Source organism: Scomber japonicus, chromosome 23, assembly GCF_027409825.1.
Source record: "Scomber japonicus isolate fScoJap1 chromosome 23, fScoJap1.pri, whole genome shotgun sequence".
NCBI lineage: Eukaryota > Metazoa > Chordata > Actinopteri > Scombriformes > Scombridae > Scomber > Scomber japonicus.
In genome coordinates, this window is record NC_070600.1 from 11,770,746 (window position 1) to 11,794,451 (window position 23,706).

General features: G+C 40.7%; 1 protein-coding gene across 6 annotated transcripts in view; it reads left to right on the forward strand.

Moving 5' to 3' along the window:
- foxp2 (forkhead box P2) overlaps positions 1–23,134 on the forward strand; it is a 104,645-nt gene extending 81,511 nt beyond the window's left edge. For 5 of the 6 annotated variants that reach the window (XM_053314119.1, XM_053314124.1, XM_053314120.1 and 2 more), the window contains 9 exons: positions 2,979–3,066; positions 4,866–4,949; positions 8,784–8,994; positions 9,992–10,095; positions 10,278–10,379; positions 12,982–13,103; positions 13,391–13,460; positions 14,442–14,749; positions 19,246–23,134. In XM_053314119.1, coding sequence (XP_053170094.1) covers positions 2,979–3,066; positions 4,866–4,949; positions 8,784–8,994; positions 9,992–10,095; positions 10,278–10,379; positions 12,982–13,103; positions 13,391–13,460; positions 14,442–14,749; positions 19,246–19,390 — 1,234 coding nt within the window. In that variant the 3' untranslated portion in view covers positions 19,391–23,134. The remainder of the gene's footprint in view (positions 1–2,978; positions 3,067–4,865; positions 4,950–8,783; positions 8,995–9,991; positions 10,096–10,277; positions 10,380–12,981; positions 13,104–13,390; positions 13,461–14,441; positions 14,750–19,245) is intronic. The other variant, XM_053314123.1, reaches the window with a different exon arrangement.
- Positions 23,135–23,706: the final 572 nt, after the last annotated feature.

Below are 23,706 nucleotides of genomic sequence, written 5' to 3' on the forward strand. Positions count from 1 at the left end.
TGTGTGTGTGTGTGTGTGTGTGTGTGCATGCGCATGCTTATATGCTTGCTTATGCATGGAAATTGGTGTTTCTTACGTGTCTTGTTACATATAGCTGTGTGTATGCTTTTGTTAGTTCTGTGTGTGTGTGTGTGTGTGTGTGTGTACAGTAGGTTGACCGAATTTGTGTTGGTGTATATGTTTGTGTGTCACGTGTAGACAGTTAGGGCGTCTAACTTGCTGTTCTCTGCTGAGCCTTTGTAGCCCCTGATAATACACACAGACAATTAGCAGAACGACATCATCCATATATGCTGGCTTGAGTAGATTTATTATTGGGCCCTTTGTGGACGTTGATGGCCTATACATATTCATATACACAGCTGTGGGGAAAAACCTTTGAGATGTTTTGCTCCCCTTTAAGAAAAGAAAGAAATGGCAGGATCTGATTACAAAAAAAAATCTTTATTTGGAGGTTGAAAAACAACGGCTGTTTCTCACCTCTCCCTCCTGCTCTTCCTCTATTTATCAGTCTCTTTGTCTCTTTATTTGCTTTGATTTCTCTACCTTCACTACATTTCTCGATTTCCATCTCCGTCCTTTCTTCCCTGCTCTCACACGGCCTTCATCACATGGGTAATTCACTCTTCAAGGCAGAAATCAATGTTCCTCTAAAAAGAGGCATGAACAGTAAACATAAACAGTAGCCAGCCAGGCCTGACAGTGAGACACGTATCCTCCACATCTAGGTTTAATTGGATTCTATTGCTAAGTTAGACGAGTCACTCATTTTCTCAAAGTTGTTGTTGCACGTTGTCCTACAAATTATTTAGATTTGGTTATAATTAGAGGTAACCAATAGGCAGCAATGTAAAGCTATAGTGTAATGACAGCCTTTTTATGTGGAGGGAAAAAATCACACAACAGCAAAGGGGTTAGAAGGAAAGAGATGAGAGTAAAGAGATTTTTTTGAGTAATTAAGGAAGACAGTTTATAGTTCAGAGAGGAGAGACACAAAGTACTTTTTTGCCCACATCTTGGTAAATAAGGTGTTCTTTCATTATTGTTTTCTGTCTGCCTCTCTATGTCCCCTCCCTTCCTCCTTTTTCTGCCTTTGTGTGGCATTATTAATGCACAGTAGGACATGCTGCCATTTGAATATTTCATAAATGCATGTAGTAATCTGCCTGTAATCGCCTTGCTAACTGGCCAGTGGTAGAAGGTGTGTGTGTGTGCGTTTGTGTGTGCAGGAAAATAACTGGCTGGAGGACTGTGAAGAGGCCTTTGCACATTCACGGACAAAGACGCACAAAAAAACAAGCTGCTTGTCAATGAGAGGCAAACTTAATAAAGAACCCCCCCCCCTCCCCTCTCTCTCTTTTTTTTGTAATGAGGTATCTTCAGGGACAGCGAGCAGCCCGCTCTGTGCTTTTGAAGCAGCTGTAATTCATGACACACGCCATACATCAAGTGCATAAGATAGCATTATGGGCAGTGAAATGAAAAGGGTATTTGCAACATTAGTTCCCTCATCCTGCGAGGGACGTGATTAAATGATTAATGAAATGCCCCCTTTTTGCATGCACATTCTGAAACAGCAATTAGGCACAGGGCTGTAGAAATCCACCAGCTCGTCCCTCCCCTCTCTGCCGCTATCCCTCATCCATCCCACTTCCCACCCCCTTTTTTTAATGCCACCTCATTCTTGATTCATAATGAAACATTTCTGAGCATTAGACCTGAAATGGTTACAAAAGCATAAGCAGGAATGGGATGGAATGGTTTTAAATGTGTTCTGTATAATTGAAAGGTACAGAGCTATTGTGATTACAAATGTTCTATTCAGCTTTTGATTGGCAGGCCGAGTGAAGCCGGCTCAATGAGTTGTCTTGTTTTGCACATTGCAGATAAACAAGAAGAGAGAGCTTTGGAAGAGAGTAGAGGAGTACTGTATGTGGTGGGAGTGTGTACTTCTGTGTGTGCGCATACGTTTTTGTGTGCCAATCAGTGTTTGTGCAAGTTCATGATCATTGTAAATGAGTGTGTGTGTGTTCTAAGATAAAGTGAAAGCCAGAGAGAGAGAGTGAGATTTTGTACTCCCTTTAATGCACTGGAGGCAGCGCTGTAAATGATCATTGAAGGGTCTGCAAGCTAACCTATAATTACTGGAGATAAAGTGGCAGCTCTGGCATTTCATAAGCCTGCCTCCTCAAAGCTTGCTTTGTGAGTTTGTCACCAATGATCATTTAGATAGAGGCTCATTACCCAGCATCACAACACTTTAGAAACCCCTTTTCGCCCCATATTTGTGTACTGTGTTTTTGTGTGTATGTGCGCACATATTTGTGTGTGTCTGCATGTGTGCTTTACGGGGAATAAAGGTCTGTCTTAATGGCGAGGCTCTTTTGTGTCCTACAGACGAAATCCAATCAAGACAAAAACCATCATTGACTGTTATAGCTGTCTGGCTGCCTTTTTCTTCTAATGAGGCGAACACACCAGATACATTTAATATGTCTACTGCAGGATAATGCACCTTCAGTTGCTTTTGTGTGTCAAATGTTGCTGGTGTTAAATTGTGTGTATTGTTTTCAGTAAACGAAGGAGACAAAGCGATTCTGCTTGGCTAGCATCTTTTATTCTCAGTAGAAAGCAGCGCTCAGGGTGGCACTGAAATTAGCCATCCAAACTGGTTCAGGCCTATTGTCATGTTAAACATGGCACCACACACCGTCATGTTACTTCTAATTACCTCATTTCAGAGTGGAACAATGGTTCCCAACAGTATCCTATAGATAATTGTCCTAGTATAGAAATATTATCATTAAAACTAAACAGTAGTGAAGTTGATACTGTAATTATCATCCTTGACAATTTTGATCATGTTAAAAATGAATACGATTTTTCTGTCGTCTGCAGGCTTTGACTGATTTGTTAGATTTTCAACCTGGTGTGTAACATCTCTCTCTCTCTCTCTGTCGGCCTCTCTCCATCTCCAGGCACCTAAACAATGAACATGCTTTGGATGATCGGAGCACAGCCCAGTGTAGAGTCCAGATGCAAGTCGTACAGCAGTTGGAAATACAAGTAAGTTTTCTCTTATGCATATACTGTAGTTGTATTGTTACCTTTTTACCATTGTCACATTTTACCGTACTGACTTAATCATCAAGTCAAAACTTTATTTTTTGAAAGTTGTGTGAGTCAGAGAAAGGCCATACTGTGGTCTGCTTAATACTTCCAGACAAGCAGGACCTGCTGAATTCAACAAAGCCACTAAACAAAGGAATCCTCAGGCCTTACAACGAAAGCCATTATGGCTGTTTTAATTGAATTAAGCGTGTGCTTTATTTTCTCTGCTTTCTTTTTTTTCTCTCTCTTTTTCTTTCCAATTAATGGCAAGCGCATCTCTCCCGGTCTGCTGTGTTAATTAACTGCACTTTGCACCTGAAGAAAGCTCAAAAGGAGGGAACTATTTTCAGTAGGTGGAGCGTGACCTTATTAAGAAGTCATGCTGGCTAGATAATGAGAGCGCTGATTGAGCGACATTATTACTCAGCACTGCCGACAACTGCTCCTATTCCTTTAGAAACAAATAGATATGTATGTTTTAAACTAGACTCAAATAAAGTTCCAGGCCCGAGCACGTTATGGTAGTTCTTCTGGCTTTACACAGTCAGAGCTGAGCAGTTTTCCTCAATACAGTTAACATTATTAAATAAAGGATCAATAGTCTTAGAAATATTAGTAATATACTGGCAGGGTTGTAGGGTATACAGTACAGACAGATCTAGCTCCAACTGTTCTCTCCCTCCATTGCCTGTGTTCTACCAGAATAACCCAGCCTGCTTGAAGCCAAGCATTTCCTCCTGCAGTTATTTTCTGGTCGGATAAACAGTTTGTCGGTAATTGTTTGGAATCTGGAAGGTCTCAAAAGAAAATAAATTCTGTTGACATGTAAGAAAAAATAAAGAAAACATAGAAAAGGATTCATTCGTTATTTAATTTAATCCAAAATTCTTTTCTTTTTTTTCTTTTTTCATTGAAACACAAAACTAGCGAAGCTTGCGCCATACAGTGTGACCAATTACAGTGGTGCACTTGTGTTGCCTGTCCTGTCTGTTCTCTTCTCTCCCTTTCTTTCATTTCTTACTCCCTTCATCCCTCTCTTCCTCTTTTTTTTTCCTCAAGAGCCGCCAGTAGTAATGAGGCCCAGCTCTGTGTGTGTGAGTGTGTGTGTGTGCATGTCTGCATTGCTTGTCTGTTTCTCTTTGTGTTTGCACTGGTCCCTCTGTGTGTACTGTATATGAAGGGTGTGGGGGGTTGAGCCTTTCACATGGTCCGGTCCCTGTCACTCCCTGTGAATTAGATTGATGATAGGCAAAGGCTGGGGCCACTAACTGGACCAGGGAGGCGGGGCCGACTGGAACCCTGTTTGGAAGACCCCTTCACCTCTCAGCAGCTGCTGGCTTCGCTCCATCCCCCTAACAGTGTCCACAGGACTTTGAGCAGACACTCAGGACCACCTAATTTATGGCCCAACTAGCTTGTTACTGTCAGAGCCTCGCTGACCTAAATTCTGCTATTGACAAAAAGATGAAATGCTATTTGTTTTGCCTGACCTGCCTGTACCTTATCCCCTCGCCTTCCCCCAGCCTCTAATACTCTCCTTACATCACCAGGACTGTCTGTATCATTCCCACTTGGCTTACATGAAACCTTTTCTTTCTTACTTTTGTTTTTTCTCTTCTTACTTTACCTCCCCTACCACCTCAATCGTATGTCTCATAGTCTTTATTCTCAATCTTTTGTCATTTTCCTCTCCTCTCCTCTCTTCTCCTCCACTCTAATCTCCTCTAATGTACTCTCTTCTTCTCTTTTAACAGCTTTCTAAAGAACGTGAGCGTCTTCAGGCGATGATGACCCACTTGCACATGCGGCCCTCGGAACCCAAGTCATCTCCCAAACCAGTGAGTGCATATTGCTTTGGCTACTGTAAACAGGCTTGGCTATGAATGAGACCCCCCCCACACACACATAAAATGAACAGTTTAACCACCTGGCAGTTGTGTGAGTGAGCGAAAGAAGATGAAAGGGGGAATGGGATTTGTAATACAGAGTTACATCTGCTTCTTATCAGGTATTGTGCGCCGTGAGAGGACAATAGTTTGGAAGTGTATTAGATGGCAAAGCCATGGAGTCCTTGGCTAAAACGCAGGGTCATTTCTTTGTGATAGATATAATAGCCAAAACAACCTGTTGGCTGCTGATGACTGTTTGGCTCGCTGGCAGGAGGAGCACTCAAAAACTGGAATGAGAGAGAAGAAGATATGTAATTTTAACAACAAACACCTGAAAATTACAGCTCAGTGGTGAAGATGATGTGATGTTGACATAAATACCCACAATGCTGCTGAAATTGGTTACAGATAAAAAAAAAAATCCCAAATTGTAAAAGGGGTCATTGACAGCAGAAATTATGTCACTCTAGGTTTTCTTTCTCTTGCCGTTTACTTTTAGATTGTATGATTATAAATGCATTTCTTCCAACCCATATTTGAATTTAATATTAGGATGATACATTATTGCAAACATTATTTCCTTCCAATTTTAGACGTTTTGAAATATTTGAGAGCAAAACATTGTTAGCGTGTTTCTGCTGCTTAGTAAGTGCCTACTTTCAATAGAATAATTTTCCTCATCACCTCTCATCATAGAATGTAGATAATCACAAGATAGCATAATTATCCCATAATTCCATCAGGAATCAAACTCCCATTTTATTATTCAATCTCTCTCTTTCTCTCTCTCTCTCTCTTACTCTGTAGCTTTTTTTTAATCTTCAAAACTCCAGCAGCTTGGTTCCATCTCGTCCAATAAAGAATTTGCAGCCTATAATCCATGCCTGAATATGAATGAATGATGCTAATGAAGTATTGCATTACATAAAGCACACATGAAAGAGCAGCTAATTGCATTTGATGGTGGGGGCAATTCAGACAGAATTCTTAAACGAACAGTTAAGTCCTCAGTTTTAAGGCTCCCCCGGTTTTAAGAGGAGGTAAGATGAAGATTGGGCACATGGAGTAATAGTCCAAAATACATGTGGGTGTATCCTCTGTTATAGATTTCAATGGGAGATGAATCATGAGCATGACAGATACAAACAACCCATCATTTAACAAATATGAAAAGTCTGGACATATTAGCCTATCAGGAGCCCTATTTTTTCATTAGTGAAGCCCATGAACAGCCAATGCCTGGCAAATACAAGACACCGGTGCACTGTCTCCAGTATGACCCCATTTATTCTTTGAATCGCACTTCATTAAATGCTACCTTTTGGCCATGCCATGGATGGATGAGAATCAAAGTTAGTTCTGAATAATAAGATCTTTCTCTCTCTCCCCCCTTTTCTCTCTCTCTCTCTCTCTTTTCTCTCTTTCTCCTAACCTCGAGTATGTATTCAGATGAGCAAGAGGTGACAAAGTGTACACTCCTCCATCAGTTTGAGTGTAATCAATTCTGTTTTGCCAAAATGGGATTGCACGCCTGCAAACATGTCAGGGTTTTTCCACTGTGTCTTGTAGATGAAAAGGCTACAAAAAGGACAGGAAATTATATTTTAACATTATAAATATACATGCCCGTACACACTCTCCAACACATTTAGTTTGCATATTTTGAAATGTTTTCTGCCACACAGTATGCAAGTATGTTTATCAAATTCCCCTTTGAGGATAATATAGTTGATATTTCACAGTTGAGTGTCTGGTTTGAGAATGAGCAATCATACAAGATACTCAACCCACAGTCACACTGTTGTGACCTCACTCACTGTGAATTACGTGGAGATTTGCACATTTTTACTCCCATGACTGCACACCTGATAGAGAAAATGAATTCATATTTACTTTCTAGCGGTCAAGTGTGTGTGGTGTGCAAGTCTGTCAAAAGAGAACTAAAAACAGTAGTTACAGGAAATTATTTTACACTTTGCCCTGGTATAATTAGTCATATGTTCACATACATTGAAAAAATGAGATTGTTTTGGGTATTTCTGGGAATTAACTGTATATAAGCAATGAGACCTATTGATACAGAGTGGCAGTGGATGTATTTAATTTTCATCAGCCTCCAAACTCTCATCCTATCTCTGTGCTCAGTGGAAGCCTGCGTATGCAACTAGCCATTGTCCCACCCCATCACTGTAGCAGCTCATTACAGCTAAGTGGGCATATAATTATCATTTGAAAACCCCTGCATCCGGCCAGAGTATCTCAAACTTGACATTTTATCGTATTTATCAACACATGCCACAAATGGCCGAGGATACCTTCCCTTCGCCCTCGCCCCTCCATCGCTCAGTGCCTTTGGCCCCCTCATTCCCCCTCCGTCTTTCAAGTCGGTTTTAATTCAAACTCTCGCGACGGATGCATTCCACTTGTAGACTCACAATTAAGGCAATTTGGTTTGAATATGTAACGATGTCATTACCATTCCAACTAAATTAGCGCAGAGACTTAAAGGTCAGTTAGGAAATTTCCAGTCGGTTAGAGCCTCTCACATGAGATTTGGGAAGTGAACGCAAAAGTGGTGGAAAAGCTGGACGATTAGCGAGCACAGTTGGCATGCATGCCAGAGGTAACTGACACTTCTTCGTCCTTGATTGTTAGGGGGAGAGGAAGAGACAAAGAGAGTGAGTGTGTGTGTGTGTGTGTGTATGTGTGTGGAGTGTCCTCGTGCTCCGAGAAACTGCTTAACATGTTAAATAACTGTCAGTGCAGTATTTGTCACATTTAAGTGCCCTGTCAATGTTACTTTAAGAATGCAGACTGCATCAGTGGTGCTAAATGTGCTCTAACTGTAATCATTTCAAATGATTATTTGTTACAATCAAAAATGACCATCAGGGCATCAAGTCAGTTAGACTAGAGTATCCATCACCTTTATCAAACTCTACCAATGAAGTGAAGCTATATTTAAAGATATTGTAGCTACCCTCTGCATGCTTGGTTTTCTTAGTCAGGGCTCTCTTCTACTCTGAAGCAGAGTACAACAGGATTTTTTGCTGTTGGTGTGAATGAGTTCATATAAATTATCCAGGTTCAAAAAGTGCTGGGCATTGATATGAGATGTGGATTAAGATATGAACTTTATTGCAACGCTAATACAGTAGAAGTTTGTCATGCCCTCATAGCCCTGAGTTCTTCTTGATCACAAACATATTTGAACAGGATTATATTATGTTCTATTAACCTGATTATGAGTATGACCACAGTATAAAAAGAAAGAAAGAAAGAAAGGAATCCTGTTGAGATACAGCTGTCTTGTGGTTAGTGAGCAGGGTCGGATGACATTTGTTGACTCATTCACACCTACAGCAAACATGAGATTTTACCAGCCATTTCTTAAGCATGAAAGGATTGTGGGTGTCTATAGTGGGGGAGGTAGAGAAGGAGGGAGGGGAAAGGGAGGGAGTGATAAATACAGAGATAAAGAGAGATGGGGCCGGGATAACATGGAGGCTGATCGTTGGATAATCTTGAACAGCGTGCTCTAATTAGAATTCTTATGATACAATTTGGTGGTTGTAATTAGTGGAGATGGGCTGGCTCCTCTCCACGAGCCTTGTTAGTGGAAACACAGCTGTGTTAGAGAGGAGGGGAGCAGACACTCAGCTCTGTCAGAGAACCCACAAAATAATGCCTGCCTCTCTCTCTCTCTCTCTCTTGCTCCCCCTCCCTCCTACGTGTCTGTCTTTTTCCCACCCACCGCCTACGCTCCGTCTTCCTGCATCCCAGCTCAACTTGGTGTCCAGCGTCACCATGTCCAAGAACTTGCCCTCAGTATCGCCCCCCAACTTACCTCAGACACCAACCACGCCCACAGCACCTATCACACCAATGGCTGCCATGCCCCAGGTGCCATCAGTACTGGGCGGAGCAAACGTCCCCAGTATGGGAGCCATGCGCAGACGTCACTCTGACAAATACTCCATGCCTCTGTCGTCAGGTAGGACCAACTACTCAGCACTGCATGTAACATATATACTTCACGTTCAAGCCAATATGTTCACAGTGTGTAGATGAAATGTAAAAATACTAGTAGAAGTCCACAAAAGGTGTGGATTCTGAGGAGAATTCACCTCCTAAATTGCAATTAAATTAATCAGTTCTGACCTTGACACACAGACACACACTCACTTTGATACACTTTGAGGTTGGGGTGTAACATGTTCATTCAGCTCACATTCTGATTCTCAATTGTGCCGCTGATTTTTCCCTTTAAGCTGAATTTGTATTTAAAATTAATTATTTGTTGAAACTGGCAATTAGATGTGAGATACCTCAAACCTGGCACCACACTATAAATAGCACTCATCCCATAATCGAACACTCTTCTCCTCACATACACGTCACACACGACATCACCCACACAGTGCACATGCGCATGCATATATACACTGACATAAACACACACAGCCACAGAGGCTTGTTGGTCTTACAAATGTGAGATGTCTGGTGGGTTTATAAAAGCAAGCCTATGTTTAATCACTCTATATGTAAATAGACAAGAACTTCCTCTGTGCATAAATATTACATGAATGTTAATTAAGTTCAAATAATGGTGAAAAAAATACAATATTTATTACATTAAGACATTCCGTGTATTAAGCTTTGCATTTTAAACGGTCCGTCTTTGATGTTTATATTTACACTCTGTGTTTAGTGTGAAGACACATAAATTATTCAACTTCACCATAACTAACTACACAGATCTCATTTTATGGATGTATTAGTGTTTAAGATCTCTCACGAGAGAGATTAATTAAAAATGCATTTTGTTAGACATGGAAAATGCTGATTTGATGTGCCCCCTCTAACCTCCCCCACCCACCCCCACCCTCTTTTTCTCCCCCCACTCTCCTTTCCCCCCCCCCCCCTTTTAATTTGATGAAACCTTGAGTAAATGCAATACCTAAAGGAATAAAATTTACCAATTATTTCAGGTGGTGACACAGTATTTATTTTTCCAGAGATCGCCCCAAACTACGAGTTTTATAAGAACGCAGATGTCAGACCGCCATTTACTTATGCAACCCTCATAAGACAGGTGAGTGGGAAATAAATTAACTTTGCCTGATTAGATTAAAATTAATTGCGGCATGAATCATGGCAGCTCTCTCTCCTCTTTCAATCCGTCTGTGTGTGTGTGTGTGTGTGAGTGAGTGTGTGTGTGTGTGTCAGTTACGTGGTCTCGTTAGTAAACCATTATTTGATGTCATCTCATTTCAGGCTATCATGGACTCTGCCGACATGCAGTTAACGCTTAATGAAATCTACAGCTGGTTCACACGCACGTTCGCCTACTTCAGACGCAACGCTGCGACTTGGAAGGTAACCTTGAGGAACCCTCCACCTTCACCCCGCCCTGACCTTTCACTCCTCTTACAGTAAAGAGTACACTTTCCTCTCACTGGAGTCAAAAACAAACCCTGAGGAAAGTGTATACTTACACAGCAGCGAGCGATTACTACTCCTCACCTCTTCTTTCTAACCTTTCTCTCGAACAGACCCCATTCTTTCTCTTATTTATTTTTTCCACTATTCCGCCTTTTCTATTTGGAAATGACAGCTGAAAGAATTATTCTGCCTCAGATATCGTTTTTTAATTTGGTGCAATTAATAGCCGAGGCTTGGCATGGAGAGGAGAGGGCTCTGACGCACTAATTATACAGCAGCCACTCCATCATCAGCACCTTTTGTTAAGAGAGTCACCCCTCCTCCTACTCCTGAAAACCACCTTCTCTTGCATATCATTGGTTAATTAGGAAGAAAGATGGCTGTTTGCCTGTTAACCAACTCTCAGCCGTGTGAAGGGGTTAGAGTCTAGGCCAAAGATGCGTGCACACGCGAGCTCACATGTACACACACGCACAAACACGTAAGCTGTGTCTAAGAGAGGGGTTAAGGGTGTGTTCATGTGGAACTAAAGCAGGGAGGAATGTGAGAATTGGCCTGTCATGGAGGGAGCACTCTTTAATTACCCACACAAAAGAGCCCATTTGTATATCTGTCCCTACAACTTTATTGTCCTGTCTCCCTCCACAAAGATGGTAAAAAATGTCTTTCCCGCAGCACATGTTTTAACCCGAAGTGTGTCTGCCTGCTGATAAAGAAAGCCTCGCTAAGCGTCAGTGTCTGCAGTGTTTCATCCCGTGCCCCCTCCACGTCATTCGTTAGCCGCCTTTAGCCTTTGTGGCTGCACAGAGGACTGGAGGGAAAACTCACCAGCCGCTCATCAGCATGCAAGACATGGTGCAGCACTAGATTTAGCAAAGTGAATTAATTTGGATTTGGGATGCAAATGAGCACATGGGCGTGTGATCACCAATACAGGAGGGCATACAAAAAAGATATGTGCCCTTTTCCAGTTTGTTGGGTACAGTGCGCACCATGATTTGCTGTGTAATAATGTTATGACATGATATGTTCTCGGAGAGGTTGTTACTTTCGCAGCACAAACAACACAACCGCAATCGAGTATATCTACCTTTCAAATCTTTTCTTTCTTTCAAGTTTCCTGAAAAAAAAAGTTCTGTTCTCATGCTACAATAGCAATGATATCACAGTGACATTAGAAATATCTAGTCTCAGTATCTCTCACCCTGCACAATAACCAAGGTGATCTATTTACATCTACGGCTCCACAATTCCCTTTGTAAGCATTAGTGGGATGATCAGCGATTGGCTTGTCATTTGATTAACAGAGAGAATTAGTTTTTAAAAAAAAGAAAAGAAAAGAAATGAAAGGTAGGTTAATATCTCGACTTGGTCTCATCAGCTCAAAAGAGGGATCTACCCCGCTCACCCCCCCCCCCCCCATCCCCAACCACCACCCACCCCACTTTTCCTCTCTCTCTCTCTTTTTCTCTCACCCAGAAGCTTATTAGTTCTAACTATATAGCATGCATAATAAAACTGCTCATTTGCTCATTAATATTAAAATTATCATATTCAGAGCCATGGGCATTAAGATCAATCAAATCCTGGGATTTTCAGGTCAGATGCGAGATCTGCTTATGAGTTTTTTTTTTCTTTTTTCTTTTTTTCTGAATCCCTTTTTCTTAGAGAAAGAGCAGTACACACCAAGCAAAGGGAGATGATAAATATGAGAGGCAGGGATATTAAAGCCAAGGTTATTATTTGTAGAGTCTGATGCATGTTTTAATTATGGTCATATGGTCATATTAATATAAGAGGGCTTTTTTCCGATAGGTATTCCATATTTTGTAATTAATAAAAAAAAAATACTGATTTATTTTGTGAAAGATATATCCTGTTTTGATTTAAACAGCTTTGATAATACATTTAATTTAAAGATAATTGTGTCATGTAAGCATGTATGTGACAGCACATAGAGAATATTTGGACATATAGATGTCAGATACAGTTAAGCTTAATGCTCTGTGCTTGTTCACACACACACACATACTCTCTCTCTCTCTCTCTCTCTCTCTCTCTCTCACACACACACACACACACACATACTCTCTCTCTCTCACACACACACACACACAGTGAGACACACGGGCCTCTTGATGACTGTCTTTTTTCTTCCAATTCTGTCATCTTTAAAACGATGTGTCCATTAAGAGCAATGCTTTTCTGGAGCAGAAAGGGTTACTGACATCACCATTATCAAGGCCGGCATTACCACTTCTGTCACCACCATAAGCCATTCGCTATGCTGATTACCTCCTTTTAGCCTACTTACTCTGATTGATATGTACTGTGTGCAGGACTTGTAAGAGCATTCGCTTTCACTCAATTTTTACTAATTAAATCAATGGTGCGTGAATGTTAAGAATTTCTTCAAAATGCAAGAAAAAAAAATCAATTTCCAAGCCTTCACTTTTTTTTTTCTTCTTGACGGATAATGAATGAATGTGATTCGTTCTACCTCATCCTCTGACCTGTGTGTCATCACTCTCTGCAGAATGCCGTTCGCCACAACCTCAGTCTGCACAAGTGCTTTGTGCGCGTGGAGAACGTGAAAGGGGCCGTGTGGACGGTAGATGAGGTGGAGTACCAGAAACGCAGGTCGCAGAAGATCACAGGGTACGAATTCTGTCACCTCTCCTTAGATCTAGATCTGAAGGTCATTGATGACTGGAAGATCATAGAAAATCACAGGGCCTGAATTCTGTCCTCCTCTCTGAAACACACTTTGCCCTTGTGCTTTCTTTGTTTATATAGACTCTTTAATCTCCTTGCTATGACACATGAGAAAATTAACTTTACACAATCTCCAGTGTGTGCATACCATATGTGTATTCTTTTTTTTTTTTTTAACCTGAGAATTAATTTCAGTTTCTTTTTTCTTGCTTTCTTTATAATATATTCAGAAGCCCATCTCTTGTCAAGAACCTGCCCTCCAGTCTTGGCTATGGAACTGCACTAAACGCCAGTTTACAGGTATGAACAAAAAGCCTCAAAGCACCACCACATGACCAGCTGCCTGTTTACTTGACTGACAGCCAGGACTGCTGCTTGACTGACTGATCAATTAAGTGGCTGAATGAGTGAGGTTCCTGTGTACTGTAGAAGTACCCACACTCATACGAGCAGGAAAGTTTCTTTTTTTTTTTCTTTTTTTTTTGTACCTTTTTTTTCTGCCCGTGTGTTTCTGTACCTCTCCTCTCACATCTTTCTCTCTCTTTCTTTCTCTCCCTCTCTGTTACTCCATCAGACTCAGAAGGCCACCCTGTGGTCAAATCTGGAAGCAACTCTCCCTCTTTCTTTACGTTCTTTTTTCCTCCTTTCAGCTGTGGCAGCCACCCTAGATTGATAGCGGCATGTGCAAATGCAAGGGCATGTGCATTAATATTTATCTAAGCTGTCATAAATGATTTGGCTTCATAGTGTATGCCGGCGAGGTGCTCATGGCAAAAACTTTAAAAATTTAATCACTGTATATAACTTTAATGCGCAGCAGGCGAAAGTGTCAGGAGTTTTTATTATTTTGAGGTAAAGTTTTGGGGGGACTTTTTTTTAATAGCCACACCACACAAGGGCATATGAATGGCAGCTGGGGGGAGGTAGTTGTCAGCAAGGTGTCATGAGGGGGAAAATAGCCTGCAACAAAATGAAAAAAGCTTTAGACTGAGGCAACTGTATTTTAATAATTACTATGTTAAATCTTTGAGTAAACTTCATTGACATCATATTCTTACCAGCCTCTTGTATGACTATTTACTCTGCTCCTTCTCCATATATGCACCTGACCTGCCTTTTACCCTTTGTTTTGAACTTTTATTTACCTTTTGACAAGATGATGCTCTTATCTTTTCCCTCATCTCACACTTAACAATCTCCAATCACACCCCTACCTCCCTCTCACCTGCACCCATCCTGTTTGATCTCTAAATATTCTCTCTGTGTCTCCCTCTCCTGCAGGCTGCCCTGGCAGAGACCTCCCTGCCTTTGCTGGGGACTCCTGGCCTCATGAACAGCAGCTCCGCAGGTCCGATGGGAGGCAGCTGCCACGGCCTTCTGGGTGGAGACCCGTCTGGACTGATGGGCGGAAGTCCACACAGACTGTTGGGCGGGAGCCCGCCAGGACTGCTGGGTATCAGCCCCCCAGGTACGCTGAGTGGCAGCCCCCCTACCCTGTTGCAGTCCGCCCACGAGGAGCTCAACGGCTCACTTGACCACCTGGACACCAATGGACACAGCAGCCCCGGATATTCCCCACCAGTACACATGTAAGTTCTTGCATGCAGAAGAATTACACCCTGTTAGCTCAATCATTCTGCATACATGTGTGTGTGCTGTATGCATATTTTTTTTTCAGTTCATTTTTATTTTCAGTAATACAAAAATCTGTGTTTTTAAAAATATAATTAGTAGTTTAAACATTTACTTGTAGTTTAACTATTTTTATAATTCAGGGACTCAATTTTTCTCTTCACTCTGTATCACAAGAAGTTATTCTTTTCACAAGAGGACATCATTTATGATAAAAATGTGGTTAACAGTTTTCACGAAGCAGGAAACACACAATCTGGTCAATAGCCTTTTAAATTAAGCTCCTTAAAAAAATACACTGTTTTTCATTTTTAATATTAGTAAAAAAAATGATGCCTTAATAATACACATGAATTGATCTGCATTAAAAGCGGCCAGTGGGTCAAAGGGGTCGCCTAACCTGAACCCAAGAGACTCTATTATACTCACTGCACTGCAGTATTTGTGAGACACAGACTCACACATCACACATTTTTATGAGTACCTGTCTGAGACTGTAAGAACACGCTGAACCATCCACCTACACTGACTTCACTCTGTGTCCTTATGCCCTTTGTTAGTTTAATTGCCTGATATTTAACCCACCGTACCAGTATTTTCTTCAGTATGCCATGACCTGAGGGCAAGGTTCAATTTATACCATGTATTGTATCATAAGCAGACCTTTTTTTCCCTTCCTGTCTCACTGCCGTGGTAATTTCAGTGCCACTGTGCTTATACAGTACCTGACGTTTTGGATAACAGTTAGTTCTAGTCTATAAATAGATTCTATTACACATTTGTCTTTAATTACAGCACTGTCTGCATTGTAGGGGTTTAGCTGCCATATTTTATGCAAGACTGTTCCTATTAATATTTAGCAGCTGTAGCATTAATTACTCTAAAAATCGCTCCCTTTCCCATCTCTGTTTTAATGGAGCTGAGAGAGAAAGAGAGTGTTTTTAAAAATTGATCTCATGTGAGTTTCAGGAATGTCTGAGACCAAATGTGCTCCACCTGAGCCAGTGATGTCACACAGGTCTCTCTGAACCCCCCCCCCCCACACACACACACACACACACACATATTCTGAGACAAATACAGATATTACACATTAATGATAAGCATCCACTGTCCATCAGTGCCCTGTGTTGTAAAGTCAGCCGACATTAGCTAAACCACTTCTGTAATGGAGAAAGGATGCACTCCGGCTCCACACGTCTCTCTGAGTGTGTCTGAGAGGAGAGAAAAGTGTTTGGTTAATACTACCAGACGTCTATACAGTACGTTAATCTATTTGGACGTGTTTACCCCTCTCTGAAATGGGGTGTTAAGTGGAGCAAATCTGCCCAGCTGTAGACAGAATCCCAGTGTTACCACTTCCCCAGGTCATTTAACTTTTAATAACAGGACAGCATTGACTTTCTCTTTTCTTTCTTGCTTTATCTTCTCATCACTCTATCTGGCTACACTGCCTTGACACTGACATGAGTGGCTTTGGAGGATGAGATGCATCCATCCCTCTATAACCAACCCCCCCACCCCACCTTCACCCCCGCCTGCCTTTACACAGCCACGACAACCTCAAAATGGAAGAAATGTGTCATGACTGGCTTTTCCAGGATGTGTTTAAATAATGGAGTGGCTTGTAGCACTAAACTAACTAGTACATCACCTTTAAAGGCCTTTCTCAGGAGAGGACTCCTCAGCACAACCAAGTAAATCCAACAATTAGACAAACCTCTCCTTCCCCTCAACGTCTAAGGGTAAATGCTAGCTGCTTAACCGCAAACTAGATCGCCCCAGGCCATGCTGGGTGTGTGTGTGTGTGTGTGTGTGTGTGTGTGTGTGTGTGTGTGCACGTGTGTGTGTGTGCGTGTGCTTGTGCATTACACCACTGTACACCCTAAGGGGTATGCTTAAAAGAAGCAGTACTGTACACCAGAAAAGCTTAAAACTCTGCAACTGTAAAATTACTGGTTCATTTGAGCAAATGGACTTAAAATATAATAAGAATACGTATCCAAGTGACCGTCCACATAAATAAAATGGTGCCACTTCTAATTATTTGGTGACCACCCCTATTTGGTGTTATTTAATGAATCATAGTGAGATGTTATGAATGTCTTTGATTTCCCCACCCCCCTCACCCTTGCCTTCATCTCCCCTACCTGCCCCCCCCTCACACACACACCACCTCTCCTGTCCCCCAACCTACCATTAGGCCTGTGGACTAATGACCTTATTTGCATCTCTGACATACCTCTGCATGATTGCTAGTGCTAATCTTCAATTGATGTGAGAGCAGGCATCTCGAGAGCACGCACACACTTGCAAAGCGCCACATATTTATTACACTGCAAAGTCCAGCGTTTACTCCTGAGTGACTCAATAATGGCAGCTAGCCATTAAGTACTAAATGGCTCATCCACATATTTTAATAAAGTGTCAGAAAGCTCAGGCCTGTGAATATGGTCCTGCATATTTTTCATCAAAGCCACACAAACACTTAATGAGCTGCATATTAAAAGCACATGAGAAGAGACGAGATACGTCTCACATTCAGTTGTGCCTATTGATCAATGTGATGCATTCAAGTGCAGACTAATTATCATTTTCAAGCAATGCGGACTAAAAGATGATTTGAATTTTTGTTGTTTTTTGGGGTTTTTTCATGTATTGTTTTTTTTGTTTAGTTTAGTTTAGATAAAAACCAGCAGTGACAACATTGTGCATGTTGTGTTTGCATTTCACAAAACGAGGTATGCATTCTTATTGTGCTGCAACTAGCATTTATTTTCAGTATAGATAAATGTTTTTTTCTTTAACTGATGAATCATATATTCTATAAATGCTAAAAATAAACAAAATACCCACCACAAGTAGTGATAGATTGAAAGATGTTTAACCAACAAATTCAACATAAATGAATCAAAGCAGGAAATCCTTACAACATCTGTAAAAGTATCTCAGGCCTCTACAGTAAATATGTGTAAGGATTTCTAAGATTAAAAATTTCAATGATCTAATTTTACTGTATACACAAAACTAACAAAACAATGTTTTACAAATCAAAAATGGCACAGATTTTTTTTAATGATTCTTTTCATTCCATTTTTGGAGTTAGTGTTTTTCTGTTTCTGTAACCTCTGGCTGCAGTGTTTTTCTTCTGGCTCTGGCTGCCTCCATGAATCTGAGGACAGAAACAGAAATATTCATCGCTCTGCTAGCATCCTGCTAAGATCAGCCTCCTCTCCTCATCCCACCACATCAGAATATTAATTTACAGTATTTGGCTCTGAATATTAAAGTTATCTGTACCTTTTAAAATTCAAAGTCCCCACCCCCCACCCTTGCCACTGATGAAGGCAACCCAGGAGAGAGACATGAGACGCGTCCTAACGTACTACTACTTGATAAGTCTCCCTCTCTCTCTCTCTCTCTCTCTCTCTCTCTCTCTCTCTCTCTCCCCACTCTCCTCTTTCAAAGTCTATGGGGATTTTCTGATGCATCCGATGTGTCAGAAATAATTAGGTTTTGTCAGATTTATCATCGTGGCACAAACCCCTCTCCCTGACTAGGGCCCCAGATCATGTTATGCCTTGTTTGTGTGTGACAGCATTATTATTCTTGTTAGTCGCCCAACACTTTTTTCCCTTCCTTTCCGCCCACTCCTCTGTTGTTCTGAAGGGAGAGGCGTCCTGCTCACAGCACTGCTGCTTTCTGCCCAGTGCTTATTGACACTGGCTAAAGATATTCATCCATTTAGAGTTAAAAACATGTATCATGGTGTCCGAGCGAACTGCCGGGTCTGAAGTTGATTAATGGCAGAACCTAGCTGCCGGTTTTTCCTCTTGAGGAGCGACATGCACAGCCCCTGCATATTAACGAGTGGCTGCGCTTTCTATTAACTAGATAAAAAAGCCTCTCCTCTGCCTTTGCTCCAGGGGGCTTAGGGATGAGAAATTCTCCATTATTTATCATGTGGCCTGTTTTTTTCCCCCTTTTTCCTTTTTCATGTATTTCAACCTGGTGTCATCAGTAAACTTTTAAATGCCAAACATGTCTGAAACATCACAGCTTATCGGCCTTACAGGGGCCATGTTTTTCATGCAATTTTCATGCGCTTACTTACAGTAGACGTGAGGCATCATGTCGAATTAGCGTCTCGCAAACAACATGGTTGTTACTTCTTACTAGATAATGCATGTAATGGCATCTCTTTTTGATGCAACAAAATATTTATCTGTTTGCTGAACAGTTCATTTTGTATTCAGCGTGCAGTAAAGGGAATAAGTGTGTCTTTGTCATATTAATACAGTGTCAATAATTTCTACTACTAGATTTTTCTCTGTATTTATACGCTCTGTTGTTTTCCATTGAATGTAACATTTGCACACAACAGAATTCATTGTCAGTTTCAAACAAAACAAAAAAAATCCTAAAATGTATCGCCACTGTGATTGTGTCTTAGGCCACCAATTCACGTGAAGGAGGAGCCACTTAACATGGATGACGACGACTGTCCGATGTCACTGGTGACGACAGCCAATCACAGTCCAGAGCTGGACGATGACCGGGAGCTGGAGGAAGGGAACTTATCAGAGGACCTGGAGTGACTAGGATACCCTTTTTGGTCGACATATCCCTTCATACAGCCGCACTGTTTCTCTCACACAGACCTCCTGCAAGACTAGAAACCACTCCACAGTCCAAGCAACCACAGCTGACTCTCTTCGTCTCTCTCTCACCACTGGGACTATTTATTGAGCATGCATCCGGATGGAGACTGATCCAAAGGAACTCTTTGTTGCAGCCCTTTGGGATCCCCAAACATGACAGGCATGGGATGTCTGGTTAAAAAATTAAACTCTTTGAGACCTATTTCATTAGAGATGGCGTGGCCACATACAGTACAAGGATGATGGACTCATGGATGGGGGAAAAAAAACAAATGAGCAAATCATGTTCCGTTGAAAGCTAGCGGCCTCATATACTGCCAAAAAGGAAGACGTTTTATGTTTGTGAATAATCCAACCCACAGTAGTTGTTAATGTCTAGAGACAATTGCTGGTTCAATTCAAGTTGTTGCTCTGTTATCATTTGCACAGGAGTAGTCTCAGAAATTTGTGTCACTGCCTGTATGTTGCTATTATTAAGAAAAACCAGTATATTATTTTCAGCTTTCCTTTTACCATCATTAATTTCAAAGTATAATTTTAGACACCACCAACTGTAAATGCCATTCCCTGAATCACACCAGTAACGGAACTGCGGTACCAAGACTGTTGTTGCAGCTGTCCAAAAAAAAAGAAAAAAAAAAGGAAAAAAAAAGTTGGCTTCCAGTCTATTATCTGTTTGTGATTAAAAGTAAAAAAAAACTGGAAATTGAGTTCGGGGGAAAAAAAAGAATTGTTTGTGTAAAGCACCATTTACAAAACGAATGCATTTCTGCATAATTTTCCTCTCGCTGTTCTCCTTACCTCCTTGTTCTAAAGCTTTGTCTACCTGCAAACAGTCACAGGCAACAGCTAGAAACCAAAGCCAACACTAGCAATGGCCAATAGCTTATAGACAGAAGCCACCAAACTCCTCTTGGTCCACCTTCTGTGACTTTAAACTAGTACAAAGAGAAGCTTTCGTTCCGCAAACTACCTTCGAATAACCTCTGGGATTGTTTCATTTAGCCCTATACAAAGATGATCACAAGAAAGAGAGAGAGGGGATGGGGGAATACATGTGATGTGTAATTTGATAACTCATAGAACGTCCACTTTGGAGATTTTCTGCCAGGCATTATGTAGGTAAAAAAGTAATGTGATATTTGAACTGCAGGCATTTTTGTGCTGGTGATTTGACTGGTAGAGAGCAGCTAACTGTAAAAGTGGATCATGACCAAAACAAAGCATTTGTATATTCAATTGAAGTGCAGAATCATTGTGTTGTTGTGAAGTTTATTTTAATTCGATTTTTTTTTTTTTTTTTTTTTTTTACTTTTTTGTTATGCATTACACATCAAGTCATTGTTTTTTATTTTTACGTTTGTTTTCTAACCTGGTGAATATGTAACGTTCTAAGTGGGACTGTCAAAAAAAAAAAAAAAAAAAATGTCACGTCTTATTTCCATGGCGGTTTTTGTTCCGAGCCGCGCCGAAACCGAAACTGAAAACATCGCTAACCAAACATGAAAAATATCTAGTGAAGCCAAATAAGTCATAATTTCAAGTTGAGATGAAATGATGTGGCTTGGTTACCGTGTAAAAGCAAATAATAATAGCCATTGCAGAAGAGGATATCAAAGGTGAAGGGTTAACCTTTTCTAGGTGAGATTTGCTTTAACTTGTCATCAAATACTCATTGTGTGGTTCACAGCTTCTGAACTATACAGACACGACTGGTGTTAGCAAATTGATAACGCCTCAGTGTATTCTGTATAGGTAGCCAGCTTTTTATAACACACTTGGTATTAATAGAGACTAAAGAGAAGTAGTTATTGTTGAGACGATGTCCCGTCATTTCCTTACAGCTAATGTCATCTAGAAAAGTGTTGTTGCTTTAATGGTCATTTCTGTTTTCAGTAAACCAAAGTTACACAAAATTCTGCCTCCTCTTGTATGGGATAAAGAAATGCTAAAACAACCACACACACCCTGTCAGAGACTAGCAGACACACACACATACACAGACCCTGAGCTTTTGGTCTGTCAACTTTTCTTGTTTCGGTTTAAATCTCCAGCTGCAGAAAATGTATGCTGTCAAAGAACCGACTAACGGCTTTTGTATTGTGCCGTAACGAGCAACGCGTCTGCCTGCTTTGACCAAAATGGAAACACACTGTGCATATGTTGTTTTCAAGTGTTGAGCCAAGCCAAGAAATTGGCTGTAAGAGCTTAATACGCAGACACTTGCGGTACTGTACAAACACAGCATGTGAAGTACACAATACAACACACACAGACACACATACACACACACACATACACGCCAGTTCCACGTCAAGAGGGTCCTGGGCCCAGAAACAAAGCTTATCCCTTCAATACTTAGCTGGAGTCAGCAAAACGACTTGAAGACGACGTTCTTAATAATCTTATCACACCAAATAAAAAGGACGCTGCGTCTTTCAAAAAAAAGAAAAAAAAAAAAAAAAGGGTTCTCCCACTTACCCAAAAAGGCTTTCTAAAAGCTTCTACCTCTGCACAACAAATTCAGAACAATTATGACAGATTGCACGAGTTATTAGAATGCCACAAGAGCTGTTACACTTTACTACGCTTGTCTCATAGGACGTGGCTCAAACCAACGTTTACATTCCCTGCGTCAAGATATGGAAGATTTGCATTGTAATAGGTTGTCCTCAAACATTTGTAGAATGATAATGTATAGATTACCTGTAAGGGAATATTGTGTTTTAAAAATGCATGTCTAAAAATCATTTGGTGGACTGGAAACAAGAACTAATAAAAAGAATATAATAAAAATCATCTGGACGATGGCCTAAATATACGTACAATGCATCGGAGTGCATTACCTCAGATATACTGTTTTGGGAGGGATAAAACCTGTCAGCCACAGAATGCATATTACCTGTAGATTTGCATGGGTTTTGTATAAATTAAGTAAAAAAATGTCTAAAATAGTTGCTTGCACATAATACCAGAAAGACCTCCAGAACTGCGATCTGCTCCTCCACTAGATTTTAGGATTGTCTGGATTTTCTGGGTTGATTTTGTCTGTATTTTGATAACTGTGCATACTTATGTAAAAAAATGTTGGTGGACCCATAAATTTACCAGACTTTTTTCTAAGAGGAAAAAAAAATCTCAGTGTTTCTTTTCTGACTTACCTGAATTTTTACTGTTTCTCTCTCATTGCTCGCTAAGAATAGCAAACCTGCTTTTTCTGCATCTGCTTTGCGTAGCTGTAAGGCTTAACCTAATGTGTGTATTTATTGCTTGTACCTCTGTGCATACTTTATGAAGCATTATGTCTGGCAGTTGAGTCATGTATCCTTTCTACTGCTATCCTTCTCTAATAATTGGGAATATGATCCCCCTATGTATACAGTAAATTGGGACTGTAGCAAACATATGTTTATGTAATTGGTGAAAACTTTTTTTTTTTTGTTTGTTTGTTTGATTTCCTTTTTGATCGAGATTCAGCTACTTTTTTTGATACTTTTCATTACTGTGTACTGTGTCCATACGTTAAAGGTTCTCTGACATTAGAAGGTCATGGTTGAGAATTGTAACAGACGTTATTATTTTCTGTATTCATGGCATTTCACTGCTGAATAAAATAAAGGACCAAAACTTGGAATTTGAAAAAGCAACTGTCTACCTCTACCATCAGAGAGTCATTTTCTCCCCCTACTGTTACACATTTATCTTTTATTCTACAAAGGCACAGCCATGAAAATCTAGCTGGCATTACACTTTTAACGTTTCAGGAGCTGCTACTTCAGAGATGTGAAGGAATGGGTTGGAAAAAAACAATTAAAGTTTAATGTATATGTTACAAGGCTTTGTTCCAGCTTCCAGCACCTAGAGTCTTGTTTAGAGGAGCGGGACAAGGCACTGGTTTGCCCACCCCTCTGGACCTGTAATGGGTTCAGCCTTTGTATGATTCAAGCCCACTGCATTCGTACACACGGAAGTAGTGCTGTGAACCTTTGAAAAGCTTTTGTAAGAAGTGACTAACCCAGCTAGGCTTAATATCTGAGCTACATACTGTAAAAGTGGCTTTGGCACAAACCACATTATTAAGTCTGTTGTCATGCTCGTGTTAAAACGAAAAAGAAAAAGTCTGGCTTATTACCATCAGGGTTCTGCATCATGTAGAGAAAACAAAGATGTGAAATTTCATCAGACGTCTCCCATTTTCCATCCATTTTCAAGACGGCAGTTTCCTCTTGACACTTCAAAAGGAAAAAAAAAAA